This window comes from Saccostrea cucullata, unplaced genomic scaffold, assembly GCF_032062105.1.
Source record: "Saccostrea cucullata isolate Sc308-1 unplaced genomic scaffold, CSIRO_AGI_Scuc_v1 ctg874, whole genome shotgun sequence".
Lineage (NCBI taxonomy): Eukaryota > Metazoa > Mollusca > Bivalvia > Ostreida > Ostreidae > Saccostrea > Saccostrea cuccullata.
This window is the reverse complement of record NW_026941189.1, coordinates 20,457-43,773: the sequence shown is the minus strand read 5'-3', so window position 1 is coordinate 43,773 and position 23,317 is coordinate 20,457. Positions and strand designations below refer to the sequence as shown.

At 33.1% G+C, this 23,317-nt stretch overlaps 2 protein-coding genes and 1 long non-coding RNA gene across 4 annotated transcripts; 1 reads left to right on the top strand and 2 right to left on the bottom strand.

The window, feature by feature from the left end:
• Window positions 1-315: 315 nt before the first annotated feature.
• Window positions 316-10,397, bottom strand: LOC134257372 (uncharacterized). The gene is made up of 4 exons (XR_009989907.1): window positions 10,268-10,397; window positions 2,844-3,063; window positions 2,384-2,582; window positions 316-1,612 (listed from the first exon to the last, which is right to left on the bottom strand). It is a non-coding gene; the product is annotated as an uncharacterized LOC134257372 (long non-coding RNA).
• A 2,396-nt stretch (window positions 10,398-12,793) lies between these two features.
• On the bottom strand, window positions 12,794-15,702 carry LOC134257373 (uncharacterized). Its single transcript, XM_062739999.1, has 3 exons — window positions 14,304-15,702; window positions 13,806-14,021; window positions 12,794-13,520 (listed from the first exon to the last, which is right to left on the bottom strand). The coding sequence occupies exons 1-3, from the start codon at window positions 14,718-14,720 to the stop codon at window positions 13,260-13,262; spliced, it is 894 nt and encodes a 297-aa protein (XP_062595983.1). The 5' UTR covers window positions 14,721-15,702; the 3' UTR covers window positions 12,794-13,259.
• Window positions 15,703-17,070: 1,368 nt separating this feature from the next.
• On the top strand, window positions 17,071-20,675 carry LOC134257371 (uncharacterized). Of its 2 annotated transcripts, none has more exons than XM_062739997.1 (2): window positions 17,071-17,177; window positions 18,511-20,675. In XM_062739997.1, exon 2 carries the CDS (start codon window positions 18,524-18,526, stop codon window positions 20,555-20,557), a length of 2,034 nt encoding a protein of 677 aa, XP_062595981.1. In that variant the 5' UTR covers window positions 17,071-17,177; window positions 18,511-18,523; the 3' UTR covers window positions 20,558-20,675. The 2 variants fall into 2 exon arrangements, with proteins under 2 accessions (XP_062595981.1, XP_062595982.1); XM_062739998.1 differs by lacking the exon at window positions 17,071-17,177 and adding an exon at window positions 17,202-18,369.
• The last annotated feature ends 2,642 nt before the right edge of the window (window positions 20,676-23,317 follow it).

Genomic DNA, 23,317 nt, shown 5'->3' with positions numbered 1-23,317 from the left:
AATCAAAGTACTGAAAGTACTGATAGACGGAGGCTTGGTTTGTTTTTTGTGAATTCTTAATTCATAGTGTGAACCCAACAGTTGTCTATTGGTTGTTGCAAATGTGAAGATATTTTCAGCATTTACAAGCTTTAAGCAGTGAGATTTTTGTTTTTACTAGCATCTTTTGTGATATGAATCCTTGGTTTATGTAATATCATTCAAAGGAATAATCTTCTCATACATGTACATAGTAAATAATGATTAACTTTATAGGATATATTCAAACATTTAATAATGAGTAATAACTACAATCATAAAGCATCAAATATTTATTTCAAAAAAATCATTTAATTTAAGTACATGCAGAAGAACTATTCAATGAATCCCCAAAAGTGAAAGGCATTCAGCACATATAGAAATGGGGAAAAAGCATAGTATTGCAGGTAAAGAAACGAGTAACAAATTTAGAAATAGTGCATGGTAAAGAAAAAAAATAAAATAAATGAAATCCAAAGCTTACAAACAAAAAAGTATGAAATAATATGTACCCTGGTACAAGAAACTTTTATAATTTCACTTTTAGGCCTATGTGTAATTTATTAAATCAAAGAATATTTATTTTCAAAAGAAATTATGAAAAAGAAATCATTTTAATGATTGAACACAGAGACCAAAAGGCACATGATGTGTAATTTTAAAACTTATAAAAAAAATGTACCATAGTTAACACATAGACCAAATGGCACCTGGTGTAAAACTACAAAACTACTGTAAATTACTTTTTATTCGCGAGAACTTTTTTTCACGTAATTATGCAAGAGGGTAAACACTTCAAAATTTCATTGTATAATAGTATTCCTTAAGGTAATATAGAAAAACTCTAAGAATTTGGAAAATTATGTCTCGCTTATAAAGAGTCAATGACTATCTCACGAAAATAAGATGTTGCGAAAAATTTAGTAATCTGCAGTATTTAAAATCCTATTCCATAAAAAGTGTATTGTTTATACTGACGGTGGAATCAATGGATTTTAACATACATGAAAAAAAAATGCAATGGCCAAGGCAGAAATAGCATAATGAACAATAGCTATTAGTATATGTAGGTACTTGTTTGCATTTTTACAAGATTGAAATGAAATGCATGATAATGAATTAATCAAGTCAATGGCATAGTTTTATAGTACTACTCATTAATTATGTACATGTACAAAACTTTATCTTCACAATTTTCAATGGTATTTGTTACACTACTGTAATGCATCATTTCATTCCCCAAATAAACTAGTCTTTAACAGAATGGCAAATAAAATGGTTACATTTACATCCTAAAATCAGTACGATTCTAAAAAATGTTTTTATAAATATGTTATAAAGTTTGCTCAGAGTAAATGGAAAGATGTGACAGAACTTTCAATTGTCAAAAGTTGAGCAGGGAAGGGCAGTTTATTAATTATCAATTGTCGCAGCATCTTGGAGAAAGTTTTGCGCCTGGCCTCTTCTGTTGTAAAAGATAAAGTGTGAAGTCCTTATATTTGCTTTCTTCTCTAAAGTACATTTCACATGACACTTCTGAAACTGTTATTGGCTCAACCTCTCTTGTTACATCAATATCTCTCAGCTGAACCTTCTGCAATATATGATTATCATAATAATGTTCAACTCTCTCAGAAAGCTCCACAACATTTAAACAATGCACACATATAATAAAGTACAGTCAGTGTTTGGTATATGAGATATGCTGGGGCTTTTAAGATATATACTGAGTCCAAACATTGAGTTTACAATGTATAGAAAGTTTTATGAACTTTCGTTGTGTTTTGACATATGAATGGTATTTAAGGTGGTTATACTAAAAGTGTCAGGATTTTATTTGATACATGCATATACATATATGAGGGTTGTCCCAAAAAGTCGTAGACTTTGAAAAGAAAAATAGTTTCTATGTATTTGATATTTTGACATATTATAAAGATTTTGATTCTGATTCCACTGATTTAAGTTTTAGTTCAATGCCTTACACAGTAATACAAAAATAAAAGCAAATATAAAAGTTAATTGCTAAATTAGTTGCGTAAATTATTCTGAATTTTGTTCTTACCTTACCTTACCGACCTTCAAATAAATTGCCCTGAAATTATTGATGCAAAATTTGGTCTGTATTGGTTGCATGTTTAAAATGTTATATACATTGTCTATGAGTTTTTTGGACAACCCTTGTATACTAGTATATACATTATCTCATACGTCATTGCTAAGCTTCACTTTATCATTTGTCTACTTAATATCTCAAGATTAAAACAAAATTCAAGATTTAATAAAAAAAGAATTGCAAGTTATAAATCATTTAAAAGTGTGTGTACTACATGCTCCCTGCTGATTTTTTAAAAGGAATTATTACCTCAATACCTGTGTTCCTTCTTGATGTTTGATTTTTTGTTCTTAGTTATTTTGAGACTATGCAGTGGAAACCCTCTATTTTATTCCCTATCTTTGTTGAATGGTCAGCTAAATCCTTCAACAATGTTATTCCAATATAATGTCCATTATCTTCAATGATAAGCCTTGTTGGATGCTTGGATGGTCTTGATAGCCTCATCCTAAAAATCATACCAAGTTTTTAATCGCCTTTACCTTTGGCCATTGATTTCATCAACAATAGAACACTTTGAAATTGACAATATACATCAGTATATATTTTCCAAACATTCATTTGATTACCAATACTATGATTTATTGTAACCTTTAACAAATTGTGATAGAGGTTGAAATTATTTTCAATATAATATTTATGCCATTAATATCAGGTTTAGGAAAATAAAAAAAAAATAAGAATTGCAAACACAAGAGAAGATGCTTACAAAGAAAACTGGTTTCTGAACAGTGTCCATTTCTGATCTTGAAATCTTGTAGTACATCCTCTACTTCTTGGTTGATGAAGGTGTCAATATCAGTGTCAGTCTTGTCTCTCAGGTTCTGTGGTGTTTCCACAAAAGGAAACACTTTTGTCCATATCCACTTGTGGAGGGGTCCCCTTGTGGAGGACAGAGAGTCCCATCTTCATGGGCATCTTCTAGTTTTCTGTTAAGTAGTGCAAAACAGTGTTCTTATGTATCTAGAAATTACTTTTGCTGAATTGCAGACTGCTCTTAATAAAAAAATACATAAATTTTGATAAAAATGGCAATGAATCCAAAAAACATCAGAAAGAAAATCAAATTTATCTCTTTACAGTGGCAAATAAGCAACAATGGGTTTATGATCTGAATAATAAGATTCAAGTGTGGCACATGAAATATGAGAACCAGGTAGGCAATTTGTGTATATATGGTCCAAACAACTGCCATAATATGTGGTACTACTGTGCATTATTTGTCTAAGATTCAATTTCTCTAGAAATGGGATGAGTTCTTTCTGAGTAAAATATTAGTATCTCCCATGACAACTATTGGTTTGCTAACATCCAGTAGTTCTAGCAAAGAAATCATAAAAAGACAGAAATTGTTTATGCTAGACAGTTTAGGTGGACAGTATACAAATACCAATTGAACATTTGTTTCTTTGTATGACATTTTCGCAAGAACAGTCTCAATTCCACATAAATACAACTTCTTCGTATCTGACAATTGAATTTTAGAGTAAACCACTGTTCCGTAAAATGGCCTTTTGGTGTGTGTTGAGGACTCTGCATCAAAGCGATACATCTGAAAGCCTGGCAGTTTGAAATCTTCATTGCTGTCATTTGCATTAAGTCTGCTCTCTGTAATTGCTATAATGTCCCCTGAGATAACATTTTTTTCTGCCAACAAATCATTCATATGCAAGTGTAAGGATCTGCTATTGTGATATATGATTTTGACATCTGTCACAATATTTTCAAGTTTTGGTAAACATGTCTGCAAACATGCCTGATTTCTTAATCGATCCATTTCAAAAACAACACTTGCAGACACAGCTATCTTTCTTTCATTTAAAGACAATATATTAAGATCTTGCAACTTACGTACACGGCTTAGCCCAACATAATGCATGTGTTCGTGTTTCCTTGTTCCCAAGTCTAACACTGTTTGAGTTAATGTGGAACCTTGTGCTTTATGAATAGTTTTGGCACATGCTAATCGTAAAGGAAACTGCCTTCTTGTTACAAGACAAGATTTATGTCTACCTACAGAAAATTTTTTTGACACTTCAAGAATTGGTGTCCAGGACCTGTGTATGTGTTCAGAGTACAAATGAGAATATTTTGATCGAGCCACAGATCCAATTGTTGAATTAGGAAACATTACCCACACTATGCTGCATCTCTCTGAGCCAGTAACTCTGAAATCCAATTTTCTGACTACACATGGGCTACCATTTGTTAAGCCATCTTGAACATCGATGTTGATGCAAATTTCTGAAGCAAGATCTTCCACTAAGTACAATTCTTTATGCAATCCCATTGTTCTGGATGGGTCGTCAGAAACTTGCTGCAAAACTGTCCTTTTCACTTCCTTAGACACGTCTCCACTTACTGTATCTATTGCTGAAATGACACATTTTCTGTCAGAAGCTGCTTTTTCAAAGGCCTCCATGTTGTGGGAATTGACTTTGGCGTTTGTAGTAAATAAATGTGGCATATCAATGATTTTGCTTTTTTCTTCAGGACTGCAAACTCGGGATTTTAATTTGTCAACATCTGAATCAGTATGTAAACCTTCTCGGAGCCTATTTAGCAACTCAGCAAAATCTCTATCATCCTTTTGTCTCATAATTTCTGTTAACTCAAAAAGTTCAAAGAAGTTGGTCCATAAATTCATTGCTAGCGGTCCATACCCTTCACACAGGTCTTCAAATATCCAACCGTCAAACACAGGTTTTAACTGAAATAAATCCCCAATCGCTATAATGCTGATGCCGCCAAATGGCAAATTTTTTGCAAATATTTCCTGCAGTCTAAGGTTAATATAATTGAACATTTTATTTCCTACCATGGAAATCTCATCAATGAATACTAATTTCAAACTGCGGAACTTAACTCTCATAGAGTCTAACTGCTGAACATCAAGAGGTTTGTATTTCAAATTTTGATTTGCTGGTATGCAAAACAGTGAATGAATTGTGTGACCTCCTATGTTATAAGCTGCTTTTCCTGTTGGTGCACATAATACAGCTTTCACTTCATCTGGGTTTTCAGCTAAACATTTTGCATAAAAACGGACAACAGCTTGAAAAATGCATGTGGTCAACAGACTTTTCCCTACACCAGCACCACCTGTTAAGAAACATTGTAGAGGCAAATCACCTGTTTTCACTTTGTGAAGAACATGGTAGAAAAACGTCTTCTGTTTTTCATTCAGGGACCTTGCAAGACTCTTATACTCTGAATCGTCCATTCTGTTTACAGGGATATCATTTTTCTCAACTTGTTTTCTGGTAATACCTAGATCAAAAGCTAAATCATAATCTAATCCTACCACTTCTGGATTGAAACAACCATGAGCAGTACTTATGTTTTCTTCTTCTTGAATGTCTATTTCTTCGTTGTGTTGTATTTCTGAAGTAACAACATAATCTGCTCCATAGAAATGTTCCATGTTGTCTTCAACATCACTTATTATACCTTTGTCAGCCTCATATGCTAATTTGTTCCTCTGTATCACTTCCTTATGCTGTAAAAAGTTGGCCTCAAAATTCTCATGACCTCCTCTAAGGTCTTCCTCTTCTTTTCTCCATGGGTAAAACAGCATAAGTTGTTCTCTAAAATAATTTTCTGAATCTTGATCTTTACTAAAGCGAACAAACCTAATGATCTTTTGAGTTTTTCTTAGTCTCAATACAGAACCATCTTTCATGGGGTACTCATTTTCAGGAGTTTGATTTATTTCATCTGTATCTGAGATATCCAAGTCATCTTCATTTATTTCTTCAAGGTCATCTTCTGGTAAAACATCATCTTCTTCAAGAAGTCGTCTTGCTTTTGGAGGAAATACAACATCAAATTTTGCGACAAAATCTGCTAAGCAGTAATTCCTTAATATTTTTGGTCTTCTCTGGTAACGCTTTATCCAGTTGTCCGATTCAATATTTGTTGAGTTTTCTGGGAGCTCTTGCAGGGTTTCAACTGATTTTAACAAGAATGTTCGATTTTGTGGTTCGCTAGTGTTTATGAAGACAACCCTTCTGCTGCTAGATCGTAGTGGCATTTGCAAGACCAGATATGCTGCTTCTTGAGCACAAATTTCCACATGTGTAAGGAATTTGTTTCCTATTTGTCTTACTTGCTGTTTTAGGGATAAGTTTCCTTTCTTTGCTTCCTCGCAGGCATCATACAGTAAATTAGACATTCCTCTCTGCGACTTTGAAATGTACGATACAATGTATGCTGCACAAGCATATCCATCAAGGATAAACTGTACATCAATATTAGCTTCCCATGACCTCAGTAACATATCATTGTATGCATTAATTCTCACCTCAGAAACACCTCGTCGAAGAAAAACCTTGGGAGACTTGATAGAAGACCTCACTGCCATTATATAGTCTTCCTTTGTCAAATTTAATCTATCTAGGAACTCTTGAAAACTGACATTCGCATCTGAAGGTATATTACTTAAAACTTCACAAATTCTCATGAAGTTCTGCTGCACTGAGGGATTTTCTTCAAAACCTTTTTCATCAAGTGGTTCTAGGATAACAGTTTCTGGCATTGGGGGCAAAGGGAAATTAAAACGGCATACATTCTTTCCTGCTTTTTTACAAGTTCGAGCATGTCTATGTGTTTGATAGTTGACAAGTTCAGGGATATTCTTGTTTTTGCAACAAGTAGAGTGGTTGTCTACAAACTGTTGGATTTCCTCATTTGTTGCTTTTCCATAAACAGGCGCATGTTCAATCCATAGAAGCATGTGTATGTGGGGTGATCCTCTCTGTTGAAATTCAACACGATAGAAAAAGTCCACAATTTTACCCAAGGGATGGCAATTGCCTTTCAGAATGTTAGACATGAAGATTTTAAACCTGTGGTTGAAATACCTAGAGCAAGTGACTGGATCTTTCTTAATGAGCTCACATCTGTCAATCCATGAAAGATCCTCAATGTCTCTGTCATTAACATCTGTATTATTTAATGTTTTGCTCAAAATCTGAATTAAACTTGTCCATTTTGTTTCTGCTGCAGAGAATGAACAAAACCATGTTGGTATACCCAACTGCCTAATCATAGCAAAGACATCTCTTTTGGCACTTTCCCAATATGCTGGTGACCCTCTTAATGTCCTGAGAACTCGAAACCCTTCATTTAATCTGACAATGTTATCAAATGAACTAGAGTTCAAAACCTGACCAACAGTTATTTTTTTCCCATCGTTTTTGCATTTTCTCATCGCAAGTGCTACTTTGTCCTGAATTTGCTTTATCTGTAATTTTTTTAATTTGAAAAAAAGGTTTGGCATTGAACATGCTGCTCTTCTGTCATGACATCTTAGCTCCCATTTGCATATGGAACTGTATGTTACTGATACCTGTCGATCTTTATTTGAAGCACGTCTTTGTCCACAATAAATAGTAGGAAATGCTAGGTATTCTGCATCAGGGTCCTGGTACAAGCCAAGTGGCTTTTGGTTTTCACCAGGAGCAAATGAAAATGTCTTGTTCAAAGACCTCACATCAGTAGGGTGAAGCAGAGTATCTGTGTTTCCTGTAAGTCTATTCTCAAAGTTGGGATCCTCTGTCCATTCATCTTTGTCATTATACATGTACTTAACTCCCTCATTCTCTTCTTTGTTATCATAATTTGATGCATTATTCTCATCTGATTCATTAATTATATCATACCACCTTCTTTGTTCTTCCATGATATCCCAGTTCTCATTTATAGTAATTCCCTCATTTTGAAATAACTCACTGTTTTTCAAAAGCCACCTTAATGCACCCAAGCATTTGTTTGGTCTTATAGCTTCATATAAAACATGGTGACTAAAATTCAATTTTCTTTTCAGTTTCACCTGAATTGTTTCTGTATCTGCCATTGTACGTGGTAAGGACTTTACAGTATCGTTAACATCTGTTGGAACATTCACAACATTTCCACGCAAACTTTTCTGTCCTCCTCTAGGTTTTTCCATTAACTGCATGAAAGGAATTCGGGGGCTGATAAGGCGTTCCTCCATTTCAGTTATTTCTAATTCAGGTGGCTTTCTTGGAAATCCAAATCCATTCACTACAGCAAAAGCAGGCACTTTCCCCATCTTAATGTGTTTATGACAAGTGTGACATACCCACTCAGTTTGTTGTACACTTTTTATACCAAGTAGGCATTTCAGAGCTGTTACTGATGACTTAAGGGAGTCAATTCTTGTGACACCATCCCTAAACCATGTTTGTGTGCAGCAAGAACAAATGAAAGATGGACCTGTGCAAACAATTTTTTTGAAGTTTTCAATGGCAAAATTAATAGAATTTCTATACTCTGATATAATATCACACCTGTCTGAGATATCATTCACCTGGTCCTCATTGCTTATTGCAATCTGATTAAAGTCTTCTGATGAACATGAATTATTTTCTTGTTCATTATGTTTGTGTGTGCAATGCATAGACTTTGCATTTTTTTCTTCATGTTCAACATCTGTGTCCACACATCTATGTTTCTGCATTGAATGTTCATTGTTTCCTAAAATTTCACTTGAACTTTGACATCTTTTACGTGCATTGTGGATTTTCTTGCTCATATTAGATGAGTTCCCAAAAACTGGGTCATAAAGCTTTAGTAATCCCTTTTTTGGTCTGTTTGACAATTTTTTCACAAGAAGTGCATTTGCTTCAAATTGAACATTTGACAAGGGGATACTAGAAAGTGACAAGCAAAGACGTCTTAAGAAATCACACATAGCTTGAAAAGAATTGTGGTTTGTTAAAGTGCATTTTCCCTCTGGATCACAAAGTCCATCTGTACCTCTACTGTGTGAGTCAAATACATAAAAACTCCCATTAATATGTTTCACAGCTATAGAGACTGAGTGGAAAATAAGTATGCCAGTATCAGATTTTGAAAAAAGTAAATTAAAGGAAGATTCTAGTGACATCCCCATTTCAGTACTTTCACTCTGATCCATGTTTCCAAAATATGTCTGCCTGACAACAGAAGAAAAAAATGTCCTTTGAATTTCGATATATCTAGGCAGTTCGGAAACTAGTAAAAATGTGCTAGATTTCTCCAGTAAGTTGTATAAAACATCCCCATACTCTAAAATTGCATGCAGATCATACTTTATGAAGGATGGCAGTCTTTTGAAAAGACAGAAAACAAGAAACACAAAACTGTTTGCCATACATTGCCTCCCTCTTGAAATGACTGAAAAATGCTGGGCACTTTGACTGTAATCAGCTTGCAAAACAAACTGGGGTAGAAATTGCCTTGAACTTGTAATATCCATGGTTTACAAAGAATGAAAAAATCAATACCTTGACTTTAAGTTTGTATTGAAAGATCTATACAATTTTGTTTATGATTATGTTTTAATTATATTGCCAGTAGATATGTGAAAAAAAATCATAGATCAAGAGGGGAAAGAAATTTTATTTTTCCTCAGATCTATATTATAATAAAGGGGCTTTTATCATTAGAGAGATCATAAACTATGTATATAATTTTTTTTTCAAAAACTTGAACAATGAAAATTCATACTCAAGGTATCATCGTTATTACAGGGTTTTCTTTTACAAAAATATTTCATTCAAATTCTCATGAAAATCTTTTTAAAATTTTTGCCATTTATATCTCATAAGTATTCTCCAAGTCTTCTCATAAATAATTTTCCAAGGTTTATTTTTTCACAAATATTCTCCAAGTTTATTCTCCAAGTTTTCTCATGTTCTCCAAGTATATGCCTATAAATATTCTCAGATTTGTCAAATTCTCATATATTCTCAATGCTTTCTCGTAGTTTTGTCAATGTCTGTTTTCAAAAATATTCTTGTATTTCTTCAAAAATATTCTCAAGGTTTGTTCATGGTCATAATGGTCATAAACATGATAACTATTCTCAAAGTTTGCTCACAAACATGATATTTTTTTTTGAAAATGAGTCACAACTGACATATCAAAGCAATAAAATAACCTTATCTTAAAGCAGAAAGGAGCGTGTCTTTAATTTAGCACAACAAACATTGATCATTGTTTTGTTTAAATTCAATATCAGAATTCCAACATGGCCGCTGTAAAGCGTGAGTCTATTCTACATGTGCAATGTCCACTAATCGTTAATGACAACTTGTGTGTAAATAATAACAGTAAAACAGTTACCTCGACATGGATTCGTCTTTGATCTTCGATATAATGTGTACACTTTATGCAAGAATAGACTTCTCTTTGTATCCGGGGCAATATTGTTTCGTAAGCTAATCTCCAACCACTTTTGTGTTTACATTCAGCTGGGTCGGTGTCAAGTGAACTCGTACACAAACCGATTCGTACATACCGCGATTCGTACACAAAAAGTACACTCTCACACAAATCTGAAATCAATTCATACACATTGTTTTTTAAATGCTAATTTACATAAACGTATGTTACTGTTACATGAATTATTACATGGTATTTTAAAATTGGAATCATTATTTTTCTGAAGTAAATTAAGTTTTGGAACACACCTTTATTTAAAAAAATATTTAATAAAGATTTCCAACAAAATAGTTCTGCTACATCTTCTTAAACTTGGTAAGACAAAGAAATGCATGTCATGTAAACTTCCTGTATTGACCAGATTTATTAAAATTTAGGGCGTGCTGATTTTCCTATAAGTAAGTAAGTAAGTAAGTAAGTAAATGGTTTATTATAGTGACATGTGTTATGTACAATTACAACAGTTGTCAACAAATATACATATATTAAGAATTGAAACACCCGGCCCATCGGGCCTATATGTCACTTTAATAATATAACATTCAATAATAAAGATATTACGCATTGCGTTTACTATAAATAATAGATTGTCTGTAAGTATATGCTGAATATATGAATTTTCCAATATGCCTTGGGAAATTTAATAAAAGAAACTTAATTTTGTCTAAATCTGACATATTATTATCAAATGAAGTTGGATTAAATTCGATACTGGTAAAAAAGCTTGCTCTTAGATTTGAATATGATGTACAATGAAGCAAAAAGTGACTTTCATCTTCTACACTATTTGATAAACATAGAGTACAGAGTCTGTCTGATAAAGCCTCCCCCTTATACCGTCCTGTTTCTATCCTTATAGGTAAGACACCGCATCCTATATGCTGTCAAGAATGGAGAGTAATTAATTGGTGCGCAAGCGGCTGGAATGTAGGACAGATAATCAGGCTATACTGAAAATGATTTACCATGTTTACTGCTAGATGGCGATCGCAAAATTAATTCTCCGCAGATTTGGACACAGAATACCAATTATTTTAACAATTTACAAATTTAAGAAGTTACATATTATTATACCCCGCTAGAAAAGTGGCAGGGTACACTGTAGGGTATACTACTCCCGTCCTCGGACCGGTATACCTATATATGTCTTTATCCACAGCTCCTTTCATACTGCTTATGAAATTTAATGAGACTTTCACAAAATCTTAGATAGATATTACAGTTGTCAACCTCCTGTTTTACTTTTTCATCTGGCACTAGCTGCAGACCTGTAGCGTTATGGTTTTATATATAGTATTTGTGTTTGACCATAACGCTACAGATCTCGTAATGCAAAAAAGTTGCAATTTACGGCGAAATATTTTTTGCGCACTTTTGGGAAGAATTTCTCCACTTTCTAGCATTGGTAAATCAACTACCCCAAGTTTAAACACAATCTTTGGTCAAGATCTACAGTTCACTTCCCAGCCATTTAAATTGTTGTCTCTACAGGCAATAAACTCTTGAAGTGAATTTTCAGCTATCTAAAAAATAATTTTAATCAAGTGAGTTTATCACTTGTAGAGACGACTATAAAGGATTGGGAGATGGATAAAATATACAGATTAGTTAAATAATGTGCCTAGAATTAGGGTGTGAATGTAGTTAATTGACCGATGCTGGAAAGTGGTGAAATTCTCCCCAAAAGTGCACAAAAAATATTGCGCCGCAAATTGCACCAGTCCTTTCCTGCATTACAGGATCAGTGGCTTTATGGTCAAAGACAAATATATAAAACCATTTTGCTACAGATCTGCAGCTAATTTGGCACATATTTCAGGTTTCTCAGAGCATGGAGAGGGAAACATGGACTTTGTTATAATAATCATATCATTGAGTTCCCCAAGAACCGGCAACCGGCCAAATCGACCATATCAATGGACAAAGATGCAGCTTTGAAATAACAATTTGTTGTAAGGTCCACAGACATTTTGTTCATAAACCTCATACCCCAGACTTTTACAAGTGATCTCTAACCCTTTACTTTGAAGAAAAAGGAAAACACTGCATATGGGAGGTGGGGTATCATTTAGCAGCTCAGTGATCACAGTACATGGTCTTTGGGTAAACAAGAAGTTACATTTAAGATTATACAATGTATTAATAAAAAAAATTCATAAGCATTGAAATACCGCGATGGAAATTGAAGTAAAGGGTGGAAGATAATATAACCTTTTTATGTTGCCTTTGCAAAAACTGAAATGCATAAAGAAGTAAAATTGACTAACTTTAACATGTTTAATTTCAAGAGGAAAACATATTAACATTTTTATTAAAGCTTTAAAAAATAGAACTAGAGAACTGTAAGACATATTTACATAAAAATAGGAAATGTTACATGTACATAACCTAAATTTAACTTAAACAGCTGGACATATGACAAAATAAGGTAGCTTTAAGAAACTAAGAAAAGGTGGAGAATATATAATACTAAGAACTAAGAAAAGGTGGAGAATATATAATACTAAGAACTAAGAAAAGGTGGAGAATATATAATACTAAGAACTAAGAAAAGGTGGAGAATATATAATATTAAGAACTAAGAAGAGGTGGAGAATATATAATACTAGCCTATGAACTGAATAGTCTAATTCATACAAAAGATTATAAAAAAAGTTTATGTACATTATATGTTGAATTTTTAAAAATGAACATTTTCACTAAGACACACAAACCATACCTGAGATATTTTAATCTCTATCAAATGCAAAGGTTTCAAAAAATGAAGAATGATGAATTTCATTGACACCCTTAAAAAACCATGAAGTCAGGAAATCAAAACCAAAAGCATAAAATGCATAAACTGATCGTTAATGAAATACAGGCACATATATTCACATGTATCTGTAGCCTACTATTCGGCTTTTGTGGGCATAATTTCCAAAGAGGAAACTCTGTCTCCACGTGATGTGCATTTTATTTTTAGAGTTGGTGTAAACATAGCCATTAAATGAGACTCCAAGTCGTTGACTTTTACATCTGGAAGTGCCACTTGTACAAGTTGTTTTGGCAATGTTATGATTGTGTCGTCACATAGCAGGAAAGTTGCTGTATTGTCTTCAATGCATGCTGACATGCACTCATGTGTGGTGGTTTCTGCGGGGCACTCTATTTTCTGCAATAAAAGAAATATCCGAAACATGTATTTGTTGTCAATATTTATATTTACACAAAGACATCTAATAGCCATTCAGGTTAAAATTTACTATACTGTATTCAAAATCAGAATTAAAAATAATATGTATATGAGGTGCAAAATATTAATAAGTGATACTTTTTAATGATTTCCGTGTGTAGAAAAGTGTTAAATAATGATAAGTTTAAAATGGATTTCCTTTCTTATACTTTGATTAAATAAATTTTCCACAAATTTCAATTCAGCATTAATACATGTACATACGCTAATCTTTGTCCTGAAGGTTGTTGAAAGTGACACTTCATTCCGATAAGAATTTGTCACTACGTCAGTTATTTGAACATAATCCCCAGGTCGAACATTTTCTTCTGTATTTTCTCTCCAGAGAGCAACTTTACATCTGGAAGATGTATCTTCAATGTAGATGTTCTTTACTTTTGTCTTCTCTTCTTTGAATAACACTTCTCTCGTTGCTTCTTCCTGTAATTGTTAAATTCAAAATATACAATATTTTAAAATAATAATTTCAATATGGTAATAAACAATAACTTTTTTCCAATGTCATCTACTTGTATGTAAAATCTTAAGGAAAAATTATTAATGATCTTGAGTTGATATATTACTTGTACGCCTCTTTTAACGGACATCACTTTGTATTTTTAGAAATACTTCTTTTTATTTTAATTCTTACAAAGCACTCTCAATATAAATTAAAGCAACTAAAAGAATTATTATGTCAAACATATATAAAACACACCTTACCTGAACCACTTTGCCTCTGACTGTAACCCTTGCTTTAGGTGGAGAGTCAAGTGCCTCTTTCACATTTACCACTGGTGCTGGAGGAGGATTTAATATTTCTCTCCCACGTTGCTGTATGGCTGCTGGGATTTCAAATGCAAAAGGTGCACAAGTAAATACTTTCGTGTTTGATGTTACAACTACTCCATCCGTTTTCTTGATGACATTTCGTAAAATGAGGTACTGTCCTTCTTTAAATCTAGGAAACTTTGTTGAGTCATAGATCGTGCACTTTACTGCTTTTGAGTGATCCACAACAGCAGCATTCATTAGACTTTTGCTTTCATTTTTGTCGTTTCTATAGTTCACTACATCGGTGATGGCAACAACTTGAATCTTTAAACTTTTGGTATAAGGAACCTGTCCACTTTGAGTCATCAGATCCTCTAAGGAAATTGTGGTTGCCTAAAAAACAGTTGTTTTCAAGTGTTATTTATAATGTAATTGAAGGTAGATTTGGTGTTTCTTATTTATCACTTTTTAAAGATCAATTATCCTACATTCTCCAAGTCATTATTCACAATTCCATCTCCCAATTTATTATTATTTTTTAAAACAAATTTCCAATAAAAGTATACTTAACAAATCTTTCTAGAATTATACTAGTATATGTGCAAAACAATGTACACCCTAATATGTCTATTCAAAGTTTGCAAACCATACCCGCTTTTAAACTCTTTTAATTTACAAAATCTGCCTCTTATTACACTTATTTATAAGTCTTGTTTTTAAACTGTCATCAGATAACAGGTATAAATATGCTGAAAAGATGCATATACTTTACCAATTAATTTTTTTCAACAAGCTCAAAATAAGCCTATTGAATTTCTAGAGGATGACTGCGAAAACAATTTACACCTATGTGCAAAACATGTACACCCTAATATGTCTAATGATTCAAAGTTGGCAAGATTACCGGTATGTAAAGTGATAAAAATTACTTTAATATTTAGATTGGAATTAAAAACATACATACCATGCTAGCTTTCTACTTCTCCAACGCTTGGTGTAAAATGATCACAATGGAGACGCCAATTAACGAAGTGTCAAAAGTTGCAAGAGGGTGGAGACTCTGAGGCCAGAGAATGCAAGTTGTGGAACTTTTTATAAATTTCAACACTAGTCTATTAAATCTGTCATTTCAATTTCCGACAAAATTGGCTAGGTTTGTTATTCAAAGAACAATCGATAATTGATTCTGACAGAGGTACAGATAGAGAGGGTTCTGTATAATAATTATGCTAGCCATTTCCAATCTTTTAACAACAAATTTAGATTCTGAGTCTTGAAACTGGAAATTAAAATGACAGATTGTAAATATTTCATGTTAAAATTGACATAAAAATCTCCACCTCTTGTGACCTCCGACAATCTAGAGAACGGAAAGCGCTGGAGAGAGAGAGGGGTTAATTGGCAGAAATATTTTATGACTGCGAAGATGTCAACAAATGAATAGCTTGATAAATCTGTTAGAAAACAGATGATGAATGAAATTCAGTAACAAACTAAGGTCAGATTTATCAGCGACTCTGCAATGCTAATCTTTAAACTTAAAGTCTTAACAGATTTAATAAAATATTATTTAGCTGAAAAATATACAATGGACTGGTAAAGGAGAAATAGTCTTCAATTTCAAATTTTCCCGATTATTAATAACAAAAAAAAAAAAAAAAAAAAAATACACTCAAAAAATAATGTGTTCATATACTAATATCTGTTCATCAATTAGATTACATATTTTGTTTAGAAAGCTATTATAGTATTGTTGACTATTTTAAAGCTGAAATGTTAATTACCAAGAATTGCAAAATAACATGGAACAAAGAAATACAAACGACCCTTTTTAAAAAAAAAAAAAAAATTGTTTGAACATAAAAAAGGTAGCAAATTGAGACACGATCTTCCTCCTAGCAGCACAATGTTTGATATCAGATTAATCTGTCGAGACTTCTATATGATTAAACCGTCAAAAATCAAGGTACGCCCGCAAGAACAGTCGTAAATTTGACCTCTGTTTAGAATGTTCCACATTTACTCAGCTCTTTTATTGCCCCATTTACTGACAGTTTACAATCAATATTATCTATATCACTTCATTTGTTGATGTCTTTCATAATTTTTTCTTTTATTCTTTCAATTCAATAAGATAAAAATAATGCAATATTCACATAATTTCAATGCGAATGGTTGGCCTACATGTACGTACAAGAGTTCATTTATGTAAACAATACACACATGGCGATCGGATGCAGTAAGGACTTCTATCATTGTTCTATAATTAGACGTGATCTTATCAAGCTTGGATATCGCACCGAGAACTGCACTCAGTAATCTGTTTTGGTTTCCCCGAGACACATTTAATTCTACATTTTAATTGAAAATTTACGTCAGCGAGAGAGTTTTTATCAGCGAATGAGCGCTGCCTGTAGGGTTCTTTACATTACTGATCACCTGTCTGTACTCTGTATGATGCGCATATTGAAAATCTACGTCAGCGATAATTTTTATCAGCCAATGAGCGCCTCCAACAGCGCACTCTTAACATTACTGATCACCTGTCTGTATACAGCGCACAGGCAAGCCAGTTTACCAAAGTCAACGTGATTTGCCGCTAGATGGCGATCGCATTTTCCCTTCCGCCGCAGATGTGCGGTACCAATAGAGCGGAGGCTAAGCCTCCGTCTAAAAAGTACAACTACCACATAAGCACTGATCGAATATATTAAAAATAAACTACAAGTAATGGGGTTATCTATTTATTTTACAAACCGAAAGTAGGGACTGGTCTTGGTGATTTCCTGCAGTTGAAGATTCTCCCGGCCGGTGACATTCAACGTATGTATGTTCTATACAGTTAAATTTATTTGATTGACATAATGTTCGTACTTTATTATTGTTATACACTTGAAAATATTATTAAACGTGTATACTGAAATATGGTAGGATATTAAGAACCCGTTTTATACAAAAGAGCAATATTTACACAGATTAATATATGTAAACTGGTCATTGTTTGAATATTGAACAACAGAAAGATATATACATGAATCACTGTGTTTTACAGTTTTGTTTTTTTTTTAATATAGTCGTTTTACCGGTAACGAATATTTGCCAGTATTGCCGCGGAATATTTTTTTATTTAAACATGTTAAATTTTCTACAAAATCGTAGTGACGGGTTTTAAAAATCTTACTAGGTAAATACATTAAAAGGATGAATATTCTACCCCTTGTTGTGTTTTTGTAATATCTGCATCATTATGTCCCACAGTTTTTACAATTTGAAACAATGACCTAGATTTTAACACGCGGAAGTACATGTCAAAGAAAACGAAAGTGCGTATTAAAGAATTTTGTCGAAATAAATTTTTCCGTTATGTTATCAATCCAGATTGAGTATGTAATCAATATTTAGTGTATATATATAACAAGATAGAATATTAAGTTAAACAACAATTGACTTTTGAATGAAATTTTAACATCCAAACTAACAACGTGTTGTTTTTGTTACGAATCACGGTTTTTAAAAAACAACAACGCCGTTTTACGAGATGCAAGAACAGGAAAAGCTGACAAAAGTGAATATACCGTTATAATAATTTACAAGCAAAAATATATTACATGAAAATTACGTGTGACAAATACATGAAATAGTTGATTTTATTTTTACAACTCATGTCGCTTAAAGTCTCTCATAAAATGATACATTTTTCATATTGTTTAGTTTTAGAAAAAATCATTTAAATCAGCAAGTAATGCTTATATACTTTATGTAGAATCTTCCTTGAGGTATATTTCTACAATATTTTCGACCAACCGGTTTTATTTATTAAGTCAGCAACAATAGAGGGCACTTGATTCGATACTGAAAAATCGATTCGAAACTAGAAAAATGGAGGAGGGGGTGTTATTTTTGACAGCTCTGTACCTGTACCATTCATATTTTGGAAATTTTGGTACCACCTATTTGAAAAGCTTGGAAATACAAATTTAAAACAACAACAAAGAAAATTTGGAAATTCAAAGATGTGAGTTGAGTTTAAGACGTAACTAGAAACCGATTCGTTACTGGTAAAATGAATGTACATACATGAATGAGAAATACGACAATACAAAGATCATGAAGACGTCTTTTCTACTTTCATGTACACATTACCTTATAATTTTAGAATATAGATAGAAATGGATCATTTACCTCGCCTGTCAGAGTCTGTGTATGTTGGACTGTGTCGTGAAGTAGGGAGTCCTACAGAAGTGAGGATCAGGAGAGAAGTGATGGACACTATGGAGGCGGTGAAGAAACCTGTGAACATCATGAAAGGATTTGACAAAATGAGAAGTGGGAGTACACGTGAGGGATATAGACAGAGTACTTCAGATGCTGACTGGATGTTCTGGCCTCCAGACCACAAGGTGATATGTGATCTCTCCCAGATCAGTCTCTACCGTATTCCACAACACACAGTGATTCTGATGGAGTGTGATGATCTATCACCGGGGTTTACCAGACTTAATCTGATGAGTCCATCAAATAGAGAAAAAGTCAGATCCTCCTGTGTAGAGATCAATAATAACGTGTATATATCTAGTACATTATTCCGTAATAATTATTTAGAGTTTTTACAGACCTATAATTTACCTTCGTCTCCCTGGTCTCACGGACCCTGTGCTACATTTTACCATCAAATTTTGTTAGAATTGGAATCGGATTATGCATTCTGTTTCCGATCCTATCACTGGCCGGCAATTGCTCTACCTTGGATACAAAGATGTCGTCAACAGGGTTGGCCATCCGAGCTAGTTTTATCAGATATTTTAAGCTCAGGATTCCATGTTGTTCCTATCGGCAGCACACCTGACAGCATACAAGAGTGGAGAATTTCATTCTCCTTGGCGGAACAAAAATTAGTTTATTCAATGAATCACACTCAGTTTTTATCTTACGGTCTTTTAAAAATCTTTCTTAAGGAAGTAATTAATGTTAATGGAAGTTCACCCGTATTATGTTCATATTTCTTAAAAACTGCTTTATTTTGGTTAATTCAGACTAACAATTCCTTAAATTGGACTCCTGAAAACTTATTGCTGTGTTTCTGGCAATGCTTTAAATTATTGATATTTTGGGTATTTACTGGAGAATGTCCAAACTTTTTTATTCCACAAAACAACATGTTCCGATTGAAATTAACTGGATCCATACAAACATTACTGTTCAATAAGTTGAATGAATTGTATTGCAAGGGTATATCAAGTCTACTACTGAGTGAAACGTTAAGACCGTTCCTCAGTCAAGCCATTTTATACAGAGCATTGAGAGTCTGTACTGACGAGAGCAGTATTATTACTAACGCTGAACTTGAAATTAATTTATTTAAGGAATTCTATGTATATAACCATATGGTTTTAAGTGTTGTAGAATTTGCAGCTCTCATAAAGAAAATTGAAATAGAGATAAGAAAAAGGTTGACGTCATACCAGGAGGCTACATTACAATTAATGACATCAAAGATATTACGTAGCACTGCAATGCTGAAACTGTGTGATGTATATCAACTTAAAACTCGTAATAAGGTTTATTACAAAGCTAGTAACGTATCCCGATTGTTAAAACTGTCATGCACATTAGGTTGTGCCTCAGATATTCTATATCTTGCTATGTATTACTACAAAACGTGTAGATATGAAGAGTCACTTAGTTGTTTACAGAAAGCACAGAACAGAATGACAAAGCCATACATTATATACCACGGTCATGTTTATTTAGATATATATAGACGTTGCATGATTGAAATGTCTCTGTCTCGTAAAATGAAGATTGCTTTAGTGACAGATATTGTGTTACACAGTGAGTACACATACATTGATGAACTTATTCTAGAGCAGAGGACCAATAACGAGAATGGTGAACTATCATTATATATCCCACCCTTAGTGATGTTACATATGATGTTTACATTGAATCATCACAGACTTGGTGACAGAATGAGGTCACAACAATCTCTACAGGATCTACAGAATCTGCTGCTCTATGAAGACGGGGTTTATGTACTTCCTCTTGTCAGAGATATATCGTGGCAAATACTAGGAATTTGTCAACAAATCTGTGGAGATTTCCAGGGAGCTCTAGAATCTTATCAACATTCGTTACAAGAAGATCCTTTTAACAAGATTCAGGAAGCAACACTATATAGAATTAACACACTTTATGAAGATTGATGCATTAAAAAACCTCTATATAACTTATATCGAAGTGGTTTTTGTGGCGCCAGCTTTTACAGTCATATAAATATTAATTGAAAGATTTGTTTTAATGTTTAACAAATTACTTATTATTTTTTTTATATTGAATGATGTTCGTTATCTCTATATAGTTCTCCCATAGTTTTCAATTGTATTTTTAATTGCTCGTAACTTTCTACTATTATTTTTCACTATTAATGTGTTGAACATAATAAATTTGAATCTACGTACATGTGTTGTGAAAACTTCACTTGATAAGCAATGTTAATCTTTGATTTCAGTATCAATGCATGAAATGAAAATAAAAGCAAATTCTTTATTTTTGTGTTGATATACATATATTTTATTTAAAGAACGGATGTGTAGTGAAAAGTAAAATATATAAAAGACAGGTATTAAGAATTGAGTAACATTTAATAAGATATTTTTGATTGATTATTTAGAGGTTTAAGTAGTTTTACACAAATATAAATAATTATATTGATGCTACGAATAAAGAGAAACTCTAATTATAAAAAAAAAATATATATGTTCCCCTCACATTTCTTAAACACAAAGGTATCAAATGATGTATAGATCGGAAAATGTCTTTTAACTGTCTTTGGTATTGTATGTGTCTTTTCTCGAGATTAGTTTTCCTAACAGAAGGTTATCAGTCTTAAATGTGTCATTTTATCCCCCCCCCCCTTTATGTTGAATGAGATATTTAAGAAAACTTATCAACAATATTTAAATGGCAATAGATCTAAGGCTTTGCGTTTTCTTGTCTTTTAATGTGAAAACGATTGAATTTCGATTTACTTTTCATTTTTATTCCGTCAAATGTATTCATTTTAGCTTGATCCCCCCCCCCATATAACCTAGCCCCATTTTTTTTATAGTTAACCCCCCAAGAAAACCCTCTTCTCGGGGAAACTTTCCCTTTATATACACTTATATAGTTTCAATATCAGAAAAAAAAATAAAAATCGACGCTCTATATACAGTCAATTCTCGAATTATCGCCATTCGATTCATCGCCATTTACGCAATACCGCCATGATTTCCCAAGAACGTTTTTCCTGCTATATAAAATTCTATTTATAACGCCAAATTCGCATATCACCATCCGCCACCCTGTTTTGAAAACAAACGTCCATTTTTAAGTGTCAATTATCTCGATAATACCCTAACAAAAAAAAACTATAGTTAACTATAGTTAATTATAGTTAACTATAGTTAACTATAGTTTACTATAGTTAACTATAGTTTACTTTAGTTAACTATAGTAAATCAAAGTGTCAAAGTTTTCGCCAAAGTTTTTCAAAGTGTCAAAGTTTTCGATAATTTTTTTCAAAGTGTCAAAGTTTTCGCCAAAGTTTTTCAAACTGTCAAAGTTTTCGCCAAAGTTTTTCAAAGTGTCAAAGTTTTTGCCAAAGTTTTTCAAAGTATTAAAGTTTTTGCCAAAGTTTTTCAAAGTGTCAAAGTTTTCGCCAAAGTTTTTCAAAGTGTCAAAGTTTTCAATAAAGTTTTTCAAAGTGTAACTATAGTTAACTGTAGTATTTTTTTGTTAGGGTACCGCCACAGGTGCATGTGGTCAGTGAAGCGCGGCTAATTGGTAGACGCTATCTCTATTGTAAAGCTCTATCTTGATCCCCCCCAAAAGCCAAACCCCATTTTTTCTGATTTTAACCCCCCAAGAAAACACTCTTCCTGGGGAAACTTCCCCTTTATGTACACTTATATAGTTTCAATAACATGATAATAAAATTCGTCTCCCTACATATACTCCTGTTATTTGCAACGCCTAATTCTGTCAAATGTCTTTTGTTTATCTTGATCCCCCCCAAAAAAAAGCCAAGCCCCATTTTTTCTGATATTAACCCCCCAAGAAAACCCTCTTCCCGGGGAAACTTCCCCTTTATGTACACTCATATAGTTTCTATAACAGGAAAATAAAATTTGTCGCCCTATATATACTCCTGTTATTTGCAACGCTCTATGGAGAAATCGGTCATTTTGCTATGGAGCGCTGCGTGCAACGCATGCAAAATAAAATAGCGCTTTATTCCGTCAAATGTCTTTATTTTTTCCTTGACCCCCCCCCCACCCCCAAAAAAAGCCAAGCCCCAATTTTCTTATATTAACCCCCCAAGAAAACCCTCTTTCCGGGGAAACTTCCCCTTTATGTATGTACACGTATATATAGTTTTATAACAGGGAAAAAAATCGTCGCCCTATATATACTCCTGTTATTGGAAACGCTCTATGGAGAGATCGATCATTTTACTAAGGAGCGTTGCATGCAACGTTTTCCAGAATCAGAGAATTAATATGATATATCTTTCATACTTGTATTTTTAATTAGTCTTAGACGCCTTAAAATATTTCTTTATTATTTGCATTATTTTCCTCAAATATACCTGAATGAATTTCATATCAAAAGGATCGGGTATGTTACTTTTATTATTTTCTGTGGTATAAACTTAAATGCAACGCGTCGCAAATAACAGGATATAACTGAAATGATATTGTAATAAGTTAAAGTTAATTTTTATTCTTAAGATTTCTTTCTGAAAAATTTGTAATATACACTGGAATGGATCACATACCTCACCTGTCAGATGCTATGTATGTAGGACTGTGTCGTAAAATAGGGAGTCTTTCAGAAGTGAGGATCAGGAGAGAAGTTATGGACATTGTGGAGGTTGTGGATAGACCTGTGAACATCATGTGTGGATTTGATATTATGAAAAG

Bases quoted from the DNA above. Each gene is read 5' to 3' on its own strand.
- LOC134257373 (XM_062739999.1), bottom strand. From the start codon at position 14,720: ATGACTCAAAGTGGACAGGTTCCTTATACCAAAAGTTTAAAGATTCAA. The intron at 14,022-14,303 runs GTAAGGTGTGTT...TAACAATTACAG, and splicing joins TCAGAGGCAAAGTGGTTCAG to GAAGAAGCAACGAGAGAAGT. The intron at 13,521-13,805 runs GTATGTACATGT...CTTTTATTGCAG, and splicing joins CCTTCAGGACAAAGATTAGC to AAAATAGAGTGCCCCGCAGA.
- LOC134257371 (XM_062739997.1), top strand. From the start codon at position 18,524: ATGGATCATTTACCTCGCCTGTCAGAGTCTGTGTATGTTGGACTGTGT.